The sequence below is a fragment of the Pleurodeles waltl genome, chromosome 12 (genome assembly GCF_031143425.1).
Source record: "Pleurodeles waltl isolate 20211129_DDA chromosome 12, aPleWal1.hap1.20221129, whole genome shotgun sequence".
Classification (NCBI taxonomy): Eukaryota; Metazoa; Chordata; class Amphibia; order Caudata; family Salamandridae; genus Pleurodeles; species Pleurodeles waltl.
This window is the reverse complement of record NC_090451.1, coordinates 432,668,033-432,681,059: the sequence shown is the minus strand read 5'-3', so window position 1 is coordinate 432,681,059 and position 13,027 is coordinate 432,668,033. Positions and strand designations below refer to the sequence as shown.

At 42.7% G+C, this 13,027-nt stretch overlaps 1 protein-coding gene across 1 annotated transcript in view; it reads left to right on the top strand.

Moving 5' to 3' along the window:
* LOC138267136 (polycystin-1-like protein 2) overlaps nucleotides 1-13,027 on the top strand; it is an 835,832-nt gene that overhangs the window by 64,040 nt on the left and 758,765 nt on the right. Inside the window, exon 2 of the mRNA XM_069215990.1 lies at nucleotides 3,444-3,608. Within this exon, the coding sequence (XP_069072091.1) occupies nucleotides 3,444-3,608 (165 nt within the window). The remainder of the gene's footprint in view (nucleotides 1-3,443; nucleotides 3,609-13,027) is intronic.

Genomic DNA, 13,027 nt, shown 5'->3' with positions numbered 1-13,027 from the left:
GCTATAGTGTTCCTGCCAGCACATCATTTACCTTGCTGATGATGTGTGTACTTGTGCATATTTTCTGCTGTTATGTGTTTGTTGTGATCTGTTTATTTCTCCTTTCTGTATCGCTGTTTTGTTGTTTTTAACTTGGGCCGTGTGTGGAATGGAGGTAAGAATTGTGATGGCTTAGTTGTGTTGAAATTGTAAGGTCGTGGAGTTTATGTGCTATGTGTCTTCATGTTACCAAAGTGCTTTGCTTGGTTCTGTGGCTGTCTTTGTTCAGCATAGAATGAGTGATATAGATTGTGTTCCATAGATGAATGAGTAGTGCTTAATTTGTGCTGGCTGTTGTATGGTCTGGGCACCGGCCCTCATGTTTGGAGAACAAGGCTTCTATATTTTTCCTAATCAGCCTTTGACCCAGAACATGAGAAATGAAAAAAGGGAAAAATACGGGGGAAGGGAAAGGTATGAAAATAAAAAGTAAAACTATCCAGCAATACAGGAATAAAGATGCAGGAATTGTGGGGCAGGTAGGAGAAAGGCTCATGAGGAGGAACACAAACTAGACAGCCTTGTTATTCAGCAACCCCAGGAATCTACAAAATTGGCATTTGGCTCTCAAGATTATATTTGCTCCTGCACTTATTTCTTTTCAAATTAGGCACAGAGAGAAGTTTGATTTGACACATGGGTATGTTGTAAACATGTGTAGGAGCAGTGGGGCTATCCTGTTCCAGCTGTGTCATGGGTATAGTGCCTTAACTGTATTTTATGTGTAATTAGAATCAAAGAATAGCCATAATACTAACTGTAACTGACTGTGAGGACTTTGTATGATTGCCCCGTGTGTTTTTACTGGAGGTCATGAGGCACTTTTTCAAGACCCCATTGAATGCGGTGGGTGACAAATGAGCATCCGAGGGCCATCTCGGTTTGAATATTTGTCTCTTATTTTGCTGGGAGAGCTGCCTTCCATGCATGCCATCAGCATTTGCAAGCCTTCTAGCCCTAGAGGGGTATACTGCTCAGAGCAGGCTGCCAGGCATCTACTGTTTCCCTTAAAGTCGGTAGGCATCCTAGTTGTGTGTTGTGGTTGTTCTTCCTGATGTGACTGCTCTCAGGTCTTATACCTTATTGACTGTCTAGTTCCTGAGCCCTGAAGGTCCCCTCCACGACATTGTGCCCTAACTTTATTATTTATTTATTTTTGTCCGGCCAAACTGTCAGCAACAAATGGAAGACAGCTGCCAGTCCATGCCTACAGACCGCAAAGCGATCTCCCACAGCTCCTTTACCGCAAAGCTTGGCTTTCTCGGCAGCTGTGAGATGCCACCACCTGACACCTGAGCTCAGGTGCATGACTCTTTGAAATACTCATTTATTTCAGAGTCTCCCTGCTTCCTACAGACAGCAAGTTGACACAGTACCATCCCAATGCCACCATCTATCTTTCTTAAAGCATGTTGAAGACTGAGGATTGCATTTTTCTTTATGTAGTTAAGAATCTTAGATGATAGATAGCCAAGTTGATGTCTGTGGTCTGGTGACGCGATGGAGGATGCAAGCCACTTAGAGACCTATATCCGGGTGGTTGGTTCATTACCCTACCTGATGCCCTGACCTCTTTTGGTTTAGATGCAGGACAGTTCCTTCAGTACAGTAAACTTTCAGTGACTGCCTGACCAATTTGGCGTCCTTGCCAGAAGCCCCCTCTGAGTCCTGTCTCCTGGGTGGCATTTGGAACTTGGGGGGCGGGCGTCGACTGATGTCAAATCTTTACAGGGTGCTGAAGGAGGACCTGCCGGTTGAGGACCTTCTAGTGAAGACAAATTAACGTTGAAAGATTGGGCCACTATTCATGAAGGGGTTAGAATTGTGCCCTCTAATGTCAGTTTCAAACTGACTCAGTTTTACATCATCCACAAGGTATATATGACCATTCACACAATATATACCAAGAAGTCCTCTGCCTGTCTATGGTGTGGACACGTGGATGCGGATTTCAGGCATATGATGTGGCAATGCCCGTACGTGGTCGAATACTGGGACAGGAAGCTGTCCACTCTTAATGGAGCTATGGTATGGAACACCCCTAGGGATGTTGGACATTGCTTAATCTGACGGATCCTGATTAAACAAAAACTGAGTAGGAAGTTCTTAATATTGGGACTTCCACTGGCCAAAGAGAGATTAGCTATCCACTACGTTATCTGAATGGAAGAGGGACATGTTGAATGGGCGACTGCAGAAGAATGCCACATTTGTAGGTCCAGCAGGGACACAAAACTTCTTGATGATCTATGGGTCTGGGCTGACATTCTGGCTGAACTACTAGATCCACTGGAGAATGACCCGTAAGGATCCCAGAGGAGGGGGGGATGGGTGGGGGGCACATACACTATGCTGAGGGGGGTGGGTTACCCAGAAGGAGCTGCTGGTGGGGATTCTTCATGATTAACCCTTCAGGGTTCTGACATATTATGCACACTATTGTTTATTATGCTGTTGAGTGTCATTATATTGTCTTAATGATGTAATATGCCAAAAAAACCTGTACTTAAAAAAAATCATAGCTGACTGAAAGGTGGTGCAAGAGAGATGTTGCATAAAATACCAATATATGTAATATACCAAAGCATTTAAACATTCTGTCAAATGTAATGTATAATTTATCCCTGATTTTCACACTTCTGTGTTTACGACATCTCAAAAGATGGGTCTTAGCATGTCCTCAATTCGACCTAAATACGTGATTATTTGCTGTTAAGTTCTCACCTTTGTATATGTGAAAACACTTAGGACCTGATTACGAGTTTGGTGGTTGGAAAACCAGACCGCCAAACCTGTGGTGATGAGACTGCCGCAGAGCTGGCAGTCTCCCTAAAGGCCCAATTATGAGTTTTCCACTGGGCTGCCGGACAAAAAGGCAAGCCCAGTGGAAATGTGCAGCTGCGTTGGACTCGGATCCACATGGAGCCAAGTCCAATGCTGTCGCACATGGGGCCCCCTAGCACCCTCAGAATGCACACTGTATGCTCAGCAGACAGTGTGCATTCCGACGGTGATGGGGAGGGGCCCCCCTGCACTTGTTCTCCACCAACCTGTTTAAACTTCCATGAAAAGGCTGACAGAGAACATGGTTGTAATTTGCATGGCAGCGCTGACTTCAGCGCCACCATAGCTGATTACAAACACAACCGCAGTCATCCTGTTGGGATCAGAGATCCTGGTGGAGATGGCGGTCTTTTGGCGGCAGCGACTGCCAATCTTGTAATATGGTGGTTGGACTGCCACGGCTGCAGTGGTCTGATCTCCACCGCAAGTCTGGCAGTATTCGGACCGCCAGACTTCGAATCAGGCCCCTCAGTCTCATTTAGTGAAGAGCAATAAAGAACTGTGAGATTCTTTAGAAAAATGAAGTGGTGTTCCTAAAACGAATGTGTTTTCTTCCAAAGGTTCCCTGGTTTGGCTGGACGGCTCAAATATAAGTTATAGCAAGTGGCACCGCAATGAACTCCCCCAGGCATCCGCCAAATGTGGCTACATCTTGCAGAGCTATGGCTATAGCTGGGGAGCCACTGAGAACTGCAGTCAAGAGTTCTATTTCATCTGTGAGTTTGGTAAGTGAAGCATATCATTCCTTTTGTGAGCATTAGCATGCCATCTTTTCAACCATATCTATTTTTTCTTATGCGCTCTCTTTGTCTCTCTATTTCACTCTTTCTCGCTCTTTTTCTTTCTCAACCTGCTTCCACCCCTCCCTCTTTCCATCCCTCATTCTGGTTCTCTTTCTCTGCCCCCTCCTTTCTTTTACAAATAGTGAGGATGGCACTGTGCAGATATCTGCAGTCACACTCATTACAGTACAGTACCTCACAATGAGTATGCTCTTACCTCCCTCACTCTTGCTTGCACAATTCCCAGTGACAGTCCTAGATCTCCTGACACATGAGAGTATTCAGAAACCTCTAGAAAGATTACCAGAGACTAAAAGTAAAGTATCAGCATCTACTCTATGCAGCACATAACATGATGGAGAGAAAAGATGCTGGAAGAGCAAAGATTGCCTTCCCAGAAGGAGGGAGCTCAGTCTGCTAGTGTCATAGTTATTTCAGGAGTGTTTAAAAAAGCTAAATCTATTAAATCTTCAGTTGCATTCTTTAGATTTTGAAGGACTATACCTGGAACTTATTTGCAAGATCTTCAACCACTTGACTGCTAAGGTCCCTCCCCTGGTGTTGAGTCCTTTTTTGGCAATTTGGGGCAGTTCGCACGTTAGCCTTTGTAAGTTTTTACCACACAAGGTATTCAAGTCAAATTTGATAAATTGTTTCCCACATCTTGCAGTTTCTAAAGGTACCCATGTATTGTGGATTCCCCTGGGTGAACTGAAAAATTAACCAAAATATAGCTAAATATGTTTTTTTTTTGGAATGGGCAAAAAGTGTTGGGCGAGAGAGCATATGATTTTCTCTTTCTGAAAACAGAAAGGAAAGGTTTGTAGTGCTGAGGTCACCATCTTTCCAGCTTCCAGAAACAAGCACATCTGTAAATAAATACTTTTCAACCACAGTTTTTTCATTTTTATAAGTAGTAGTCCATTTTCTTATTTTCAGTATTCATGCAGTTTGTGGTGAAAACAGGTGTAAAACTCATAAGAGAATCTGAAAAGCTATACTTTTCTGAAAATTAGATACAATTTTAATTTCAGCAAGCTGTCATTTGTGTAGATTTCTTGTTGCCTTTAGCAGCATTCTATAACAACTATTACTGGAACGTATTTGCCAGATCTATAGTCACTTGACTGCTTGGGTCCTCAGCCTTCCCCAATTTTTAGTTCTTTTTTTTGGTATTTGAGGCAGTTTGCACTTAAGTCTATGTAACATTTTCACACAAGGTATCCAGGTCAAATTTGCTTCCTTTTTCCCCACATCTTGGAGATTCTAAATGTACCCAGGGATTGTGAGTGAATTTCCCTGGGGGAAACCTGAAAATTCCCCCAATTTGGGCTGGAGTTGTAAAAATGGGAAAAAAAAGTTGTGCAACAAAGCATATGATTTTCTTCTGAAAATGGCATCACGGAAAGGTTTGTTGTGTTAAGATAAACCATCTTCCCTGCTCCCAAGAACAAGCATACTTGTGAACAAAACATTTTGTTAACCACAGTTTTTGCATTTTTCTCATTGGTAGCCCATTTTTACTACTGTGTGATGTCAGTCTACATGCAGTTTGACATGAAAACAGATGTGAAACCTATAAGTGACATGTGAATCTGAAATACCTTACGTTTCTCAAAACTAAATTAGGTGCAGTTTAAAATTCAACAAGCTGTCTTTTCTGTATATTGCTCATGGTTTTCCCAAGGAAACTAATCACTGAATTTACAAAATAATTGAAATAATTAGGAGAAGAATAGCAATTGTGACAACATTCTAATCTATATTTTTTCCCTACTGGACAAGTTACACAAGTGACACACCTTCACATTTGTAAGGCCCTTCTGATCACTGACATATATAGTTTTTGTTGGTTGTTCATAAACATGCAACGCCCAGAGGCAACTGAGCTGCAGCTTGTAGTGATTTTTATTGTGTACCAACCATGGAGCAAATCATACTGTAAAATCTAATGAAGGAAAAATGGGTATATATTTTTTTAAGGCACACAAGACACAGAGTTTGGGACCAATTATTATGTGTACACCTCTGGCATTGGGATTACACATTCTGTCATGTAATTCAGAGGGCATTTTCCATGAAGTGTTTCTTATTATGCATTGGCTTATATTAGGGAGCAAACAATGGAAAGACATCCAATTGATAATAACAAATGTTCTACTATGCTGTGTTCCCACACTTTTTCTGATAAAAACAGTATAGCAACTGTGTGGTTGGGCCTAGTGCTTGACAGGAAATGCCCCAAAACGCATTGAGGAAAGATCAAATGTTCCCAATCAAAATCAACCCTTCTTGGCAATATGGGTAGCTGTGAATTTGGGGCCTGGGCTCAGAAACCTACCAATCCCAGAAAATCTCTGAAAAGTAGACAACCACTGGAGTCTAGAAGGGTGTGGCATGCATGGATCCCGCAACCCTCTTATATCCAAAACACCCTGCAAAGCACAGACGTTGGCTACAAAAACACATTTTTCCTACATTTCTGTAAAAGAAAGTCCCGAAATCTCCAGAGATCCACAAAATCTCTAACACCAAACATGGGTACCGTTGTAATCATTGGAAATGTGAGAACAGTAAGTGATAGGAATTTTTTGGATCCCTGCAGCTGCCAGAACATTCCCACTAAAAATGTGAGGTAAATGTGTTTGAGCTTTGAACAGTATTGTAGATGAAATAACTTAGTGGGAGCCACACAAGTCACACCATCCCGGTCTCCATGAGTGTTTAGTTTTCAGAAATGATTGTGTCTAGCAGGTTTCACTGGTTACCAGCAGACCCTGTGCCCAATAGTGCTGCCATTCAGCTTGACAAGTGAGAATAAATTGAGATTTCCCCCACTGTGCTACCCCAGGTAAAAACTACAGTAAAAGCAATTGAAGTTTCCTCTCCCTTGCCATGGTGTGGTGATGCTTTAGTCACCAGGTAGAAGCACTTTAGCACTTTCGGGGTTGATGTGTGGCCTGATGTCAGGTCAGACCTCACCTCATTATTTCTTTAAAAACATCCCTAGCATCCAGTGGCCTTTTTCCCACAGCATTGAGATTAGGAGAAAACTCCAATTCACCCCTGGGGGACATCTCCACCTATTTTTTGCCAAAAAATAAAATCATTGGTGTCTAGTGAGCTTTGAACCCCCAGTGGTCAGACTAGGGATGAATCAGAGAAAACACCTTATTGGTCCCTATGGGGGAGGGGTGTGGACTGTATGGTCCCTTTTGAGGTGGGGGCATGGTCCGATGTCATGGGGAGGGGGGATGTCCTTACCACATGTATTTTCCGCCATGCCGAAGTCCCTGGTGTCTAATGGGCTTTCAGTGCATCAGGGGTAGATTGAGAGTAAACAGCCCCTTGCCATCTCTCAGTGAGGCAGAAAGACTGCGATGTCCCTTCTGAGGTGGGAGAATGGCCCAGGGCCAAAGTGGGCCACACTCACTTTTGAACCATTTGTTTTAGACCTGAATAAAATCCCCGGGGTCTAGTGGACTTTTTGCACCCTGGGTGTGGGGGAAGGGGGTAAAGTGGGGGAAATACCACCAATCTGTCCCCTGGGCTGGGGCGAGGCAGAAAGATTATCATGGCAATTTTGGGAAGGGGCATGGCTCAATGTCAGAGGAGGCCACCCCCACCCCTTGTACTTCGGTTATGAGAAACTCCCTGGTGTTTAGTAACCTTTCTGCACCTGCATTTTGAGATGAAATATTGGTCTGTGCCTCGTAATTGGCTGTAAATGTAGGCCTGAAGGCACGCAAGGACCGGCAGATCTTTTATCTAGTTTCACTTTCCCAAAGTGTTGGCACTTTGGTCTCTTTCAGGGTGCTCAGGGATCGAATAGATGACATATTGTGGAATACTGTGAAAGGAAGATGGCTATGAGGGTGGACAGAACAAATATATTTCTAACTGCCTCCAGTGTTGGGCATAGCACCTAGCACGTACATCAAACACAACACAGACACATCACATTGCTGGGTATCAAGGTGGTCACAATACCACTCCACATCAAACAACAACTATCCCTCAACACAAGATTAGACAACCCGTACTATGAACACCAGTACAGCAGAATTCAGATATTTCATGTAGGTGATCAACAAGCTTACAAAAGCACTCTCAGTAGTAAACAGCTCAACAAACTGTGTCCCCTTTCTGGAGTTGCACATGAGAGTGCACCATTCAAATACGAGTAGTAGTTAGAATTTTCTGTGCACACAACACTAACTTCCACTAGGCCGCAGGCACCATCCAGCAAAACACAATAGACTGAACACAGAGTACAGGCAAATACAGGTCAGAGATTTCATATAGCTGGTGCTCACAAAAGAAGGAACCATAATAATGAACAATCACATACTCCGACTAGGCACATTATCCAGGACAAGGCACATCCTTCCACATTCGAGGCACCACATGCTTTGGCCTCACTAAGCTCATAACAGCACTGCTCGCTTCATAAAAAAACACACCTGCTCAAGAGGAATCATAGCACACTAAACCCACACCCACCCAACACTGCACATCTTGATCAGTTTACAGAGCACCCTAACAATACACCACTGTTTTCGTTATCTCATGTACATACCTCAAGCATGGCACAGTGCATGCTCATCCTGCACATGGCACCCAAATGAAATGTTAAATATCTCCACCTACACACACTAAGCAATAGGACTTACAACCAAACACATACATGGAATATTACCCGCATGTACATTACAGATGACCCTGCGCAAACAGAAAGCACACTCTGGTTGGTGATGGAATCCTAGCAACCAGGTTATAAAGGTACTCAAAACCGACAGTGCTGCAAAGCAATATTAATGACTATAAAGCACTCTCCGTGATATAGGGTAGATGACAATGATGCAAACTATTCCTGCCTCCTCCCTGTCTAGTCCCACACCCAATGCAGCCAGTGACCTTCCCAAAGTGGAAACTGGGGGCCTCATTTACGAGCCTCTAGCGGCACACTGCGCCACCAGAGCGACATTTTTTTTACACTCCGGTGGCGCAGTGTGCCAGCCCATATTTACAAGATCTGAAAAGCCACCTTGCAATACTTTCCATGGCCTTGTGAATATGGACCCCTTTCAGGCACAACAGTGCATGAAAGGAGCGTTCCAAGGGTATTGCTGTGGGTGTTCCCACAGTAAAACCTATGGAATCCAAAGTAATCTGACGCATTCCCAGATTTACAAGTCTGGAAATGCATCAGGTTCCTACGTCACCTCAGGGGTGACGTTAAAGTGGCACAACGGGGAGAAATAACATTATTTCTCATCGTTTTTTACTCCTTCCATGTGTGGTGCATTCTGCAGCACACATAGAGGAAAACGTCATTAATGATTGTTTATTTGCAGGAAAGTGTCCCTTCCTGCACATAACCAATCATCCCTGCAACACAGGTACCCTTGCACCATGGTAAAAGGGTGCCGGATGCCTGCATTGGCGCTAGGCAGCAATTTGTGCACCAGCACAGGGGACAGGGACAGGAATACGCTGTATCTTATAGAAAAGGCACATTCATGCCATTTTGTTTTGACGCAGAGCGGCGCGGGAAAAGGGCTTGTGGCGCTGCACTGTGCCAAATCTCAGTAAATGAGGCCCTGTGTATCACGGATAACTTTCACTTTGGGTATGCTCAGTGACTGCCTCCGCAGTCATTAACCATTTAATGTCTTGAGACCATAGGAGCACTTGCAAAGCATTTATACCTTTGAGTGTTACAACAGGGGGGTAACGCCCTTCCATCACTTTTCCCATGTGGCTCTAAGCACCTGCAAGAAAAAAGGCAATTTTAAATATCACAAATCCAAAGGAAATCACTATTGTACATTGCAATTCGGGATTTTGCATGCAGAAGTCGAGCACATGTCTGCATATGCAAAATTCCTCTGTGCACCTAGGTCCACATTGCAGAAACTTTGCACTGGTGCAGAAGAAACAGGGAAAAATTATCTCACACTACTTTAGAGCTTTTCTAACCTGAAGTAGATGTTTTGCCGCGCTCCATATTAAAAAAGGTTTTTGCACCAGGACCAAAATGGGGAAAATTAATTGTAGAAACATTGCTAAACATATTTAATACTTCTTTTGCTTGTTTTTGATTTTTTATGTGTCATGGAGATTGTAGCTAAAAAATATTTTCAAATGACATGTATTTTAATATGCATTAAAGATAATGAACCCTGGCCTACCTCCCGTCGTGATACTAATGTAAAACTGGGACGCTTTTCGAAGCAGGATTAGTCAAAATCTTTCCACTTGAAATATTATGAGTATCTTCTTATTTTTTAAAAACTAGCGGGAGGCATGTATAAAAGTATCCTTTTCCCTTTTATTATTACAAGAATAATGGAAATGCTACAAAAAGATTAGCTTTGTTTTTTTGACAAAAGTGCAAAATATCTGTAGCATGGGTGCAAGCAGGTATTCTAAATGTCAAGCGATTACTATGTAACCTGGTGCCCCTGATTTGATTTGAAGAAGGCCAGCTGTGGTTTCCCGTTGCTGTGCACTTTGGCCTATATCTAACATGAAAAATACATTTTAAAAAAGTATAGGTGTTTGACATTGTAATTTTTTGTTTAGAATGACTACTGGCTTTTGAGTTAGTTTGATTTTTATTCTCTGTACCTGTTGTCAAAATATACTTACCTGTGTAATAAGCGAGGCAAATTCTAGATGACTTGTTTTATAATATTTCTTTTTGCAATGTGCTGCATTAACCTTTAAAAATAATCTCTTTTGTCCCAGTTTGCTAATTTGCTCTATCTTGGGCAATACACAGAAAGAAATATGCTTTTAACTGTACCTTCTTTAAAACGGGAAATTTAACACCACTCACAGTTTCCGGACTTGAGATGAACAAGCACTGGCTTGGCGCTGCTATACTGACACCTAGAGCCAATTTGCATTAATTGCATCAGTGACTAAGCAAATTTCTACTTTCACCTGGCAAATTTGAAGTGCAATTGAAGTACAAAATGTAGTTTTCATTGAATGCAAATGTATTTAGCCTAGGGGTCTGTTAGTGTAAATTTAATTTTGCACTGGCCATTTAGGGCAAATGAGGCTGCAAAAGTGTCCTGTCACTTCTGCAAAGCATTTATTCCGAACCCTGCTGGATGTTCTCAGAACAACATATGCCAAAGGTGGCTTAAACTATAGGTGGCCTTTAGCCTTGTTAGGGAAAGGCAGAAGTGAAACTAAGGAGCATATTTGTGCCACATTTGAGTCATTCTTTTTTTGCAGATGTGGCGTTAAGGTGGCATTTCCCCCGAGCCATATTTACAAAGTGGTTTTGTTTTGTAAACACTTGTGCCACATTATGCCTGCGCCAAACATAATATATGCAAGGGGGGCATTCCCACATAGGGAAGGCTGAATAAAAAGGTGCAATGAAACATACTAGATTTCACTGCGCCAGCTTAGTGTCATTATTAATGCCTGCCTAAGGCAGGTGTTAAGATGAGGCTCCCTTTGAAAACAATGGGCCTCCCTGTGCTTTGCTGCATTAGTTCCATAATTTATGTCGCTAATCCAGCAAAGTGCCATAAATATGATGTTAATGTGGACACAACCCCCCATGGTGCGCCGTATTGTAAACATGGAGTACACATGGTGTCATGAGGGGCACGCAACGGGGCGCTAGAAAAGTGGAACATCATGAATGATGCACCACTTTTCCATAAATATGTCCCTAAGAGTCAGGGGTAAAAATGGAAGGGGCACAACACAACCAACTCCCCTAATGGACTCAAAGCTGTATTACATGTGTTTGTGGCCTGCATTTTATTTTTGGCGGGTTTAGGGACCAAATCTTTGAGGTGGAAGATGCTAGTATACTACAGGCAAACTTTTAAGCAAATAATAGGGATCAATGTCTGTCAGGCTGACCAAAACGTGATTTCCAGGAAAAAGGTAGCTAGAGACAATAACCATTATTATGATTAACAATTACTTTTCACCCTGCTTAATTTATGCAGATGGTTGCAGGCAGGCTGTGGGAGGGCTGTAACTCAGCAGTTCATTTTCAAAACCAAGATTTGCTTTTCACTATCACACTTTGAGCCATAGCGATAAGGAGACCGCAAATGTAGGATGGTGGAGGAAAGAGTGGTGGAATCAAGACTAGGCAGACATGGTAGTCGAAAAGTCTAGCATTCAACAGCAGTAGTTGCTCGCTCCAAAGAAAAACTTTGGACTCCTGAACTTCCCTGTTTGATAAATTAATCACTATTTCAACCAATTAAACATCATAGACCAGCTATCCTCGTTTGCTTAAATGATAGATGCCTCTCTTAGTTGCTTTCCATAAGTGCCAAGTTCAATCTTTCATGTAATTCTCGTGGTGCAATTCTATTTTTCAGTCCTATTCACCCTGCAGCCCACTGTGTAGTAATAGTTAGGATCTAGTTGCCAAAGAAAATTGATTTTTCATTTTTCTACTAACTTTAGTGTCATTTCATGAATTTTCAGGAAACTTTCCAAAAAAAGTTCATTCCTCTTAGCTCCTTCCTGGAAATTTAAGAGTGATCAATCAAGCAGAGGTCCAGAAAAAAGAGGGGTTTCCAAAAACAACTTCCCCATGCTGTTTCCATAGGGAATTTAAGTTAGAGCTACAGCCAAAATGGCTGAACAGAATTACACCAAATGTGGCAGACAGCTAGATCTTTACCCAGAATTTGTTCAGTAGGTTTTGGGAGTTCAAGGTTCAAAATGTATAGATATTTGGACAATTGAGCTGAAATTCAATGGTTGAAGTCATCTGATTGCCTGGCGGGGCTTTTGCAGAGTGAGCACCCTGATTGGCAGGCCAAAACATAAAAAGTAATGTTACTGCAGCCATTAAAGGACTCGGGGACTTGGTTCTTTATCCTGAAAAGTTGTCTGAAAAAAACTAGTTATACTCTGATCCAGCATCCTTGTGGAGCAGTCCCAGAGAGACCACCTCTGGGCTCAAAATTATTAAGAAAAAGTTGGAGAGGCCACCACTGTCCCATGGGGCTCCTGAGTACTGGGAAAATGGATTACAAAAAAAAAAATGTGGGGTGGGTATCCGTGGGGGGGTGGGGGGGGGTTTGGCCACCTATGGGTAGGTGGGCATAGGGCCTGGCTTCAGCATGGGGTGCTGATTAGGAGCCAATTGAAAATCTTTCTCAGCATCTTCAGGGTATGAATGCACAAGAAGATGACAGCAATGACTTGGGCAGTCTTGTTGAGTTTGCTGTTGATGACAAGCCTACGATTCTTGGCGTGGTTGGGTGACAGTCCTAGCTTTGTTGGCCACCAAGTGAAGTCCTCCTCCCGAAGATCATGATTTTTGGTGTTCAGCTTCAAACAGTCTGCATCCAGTGGTTGAT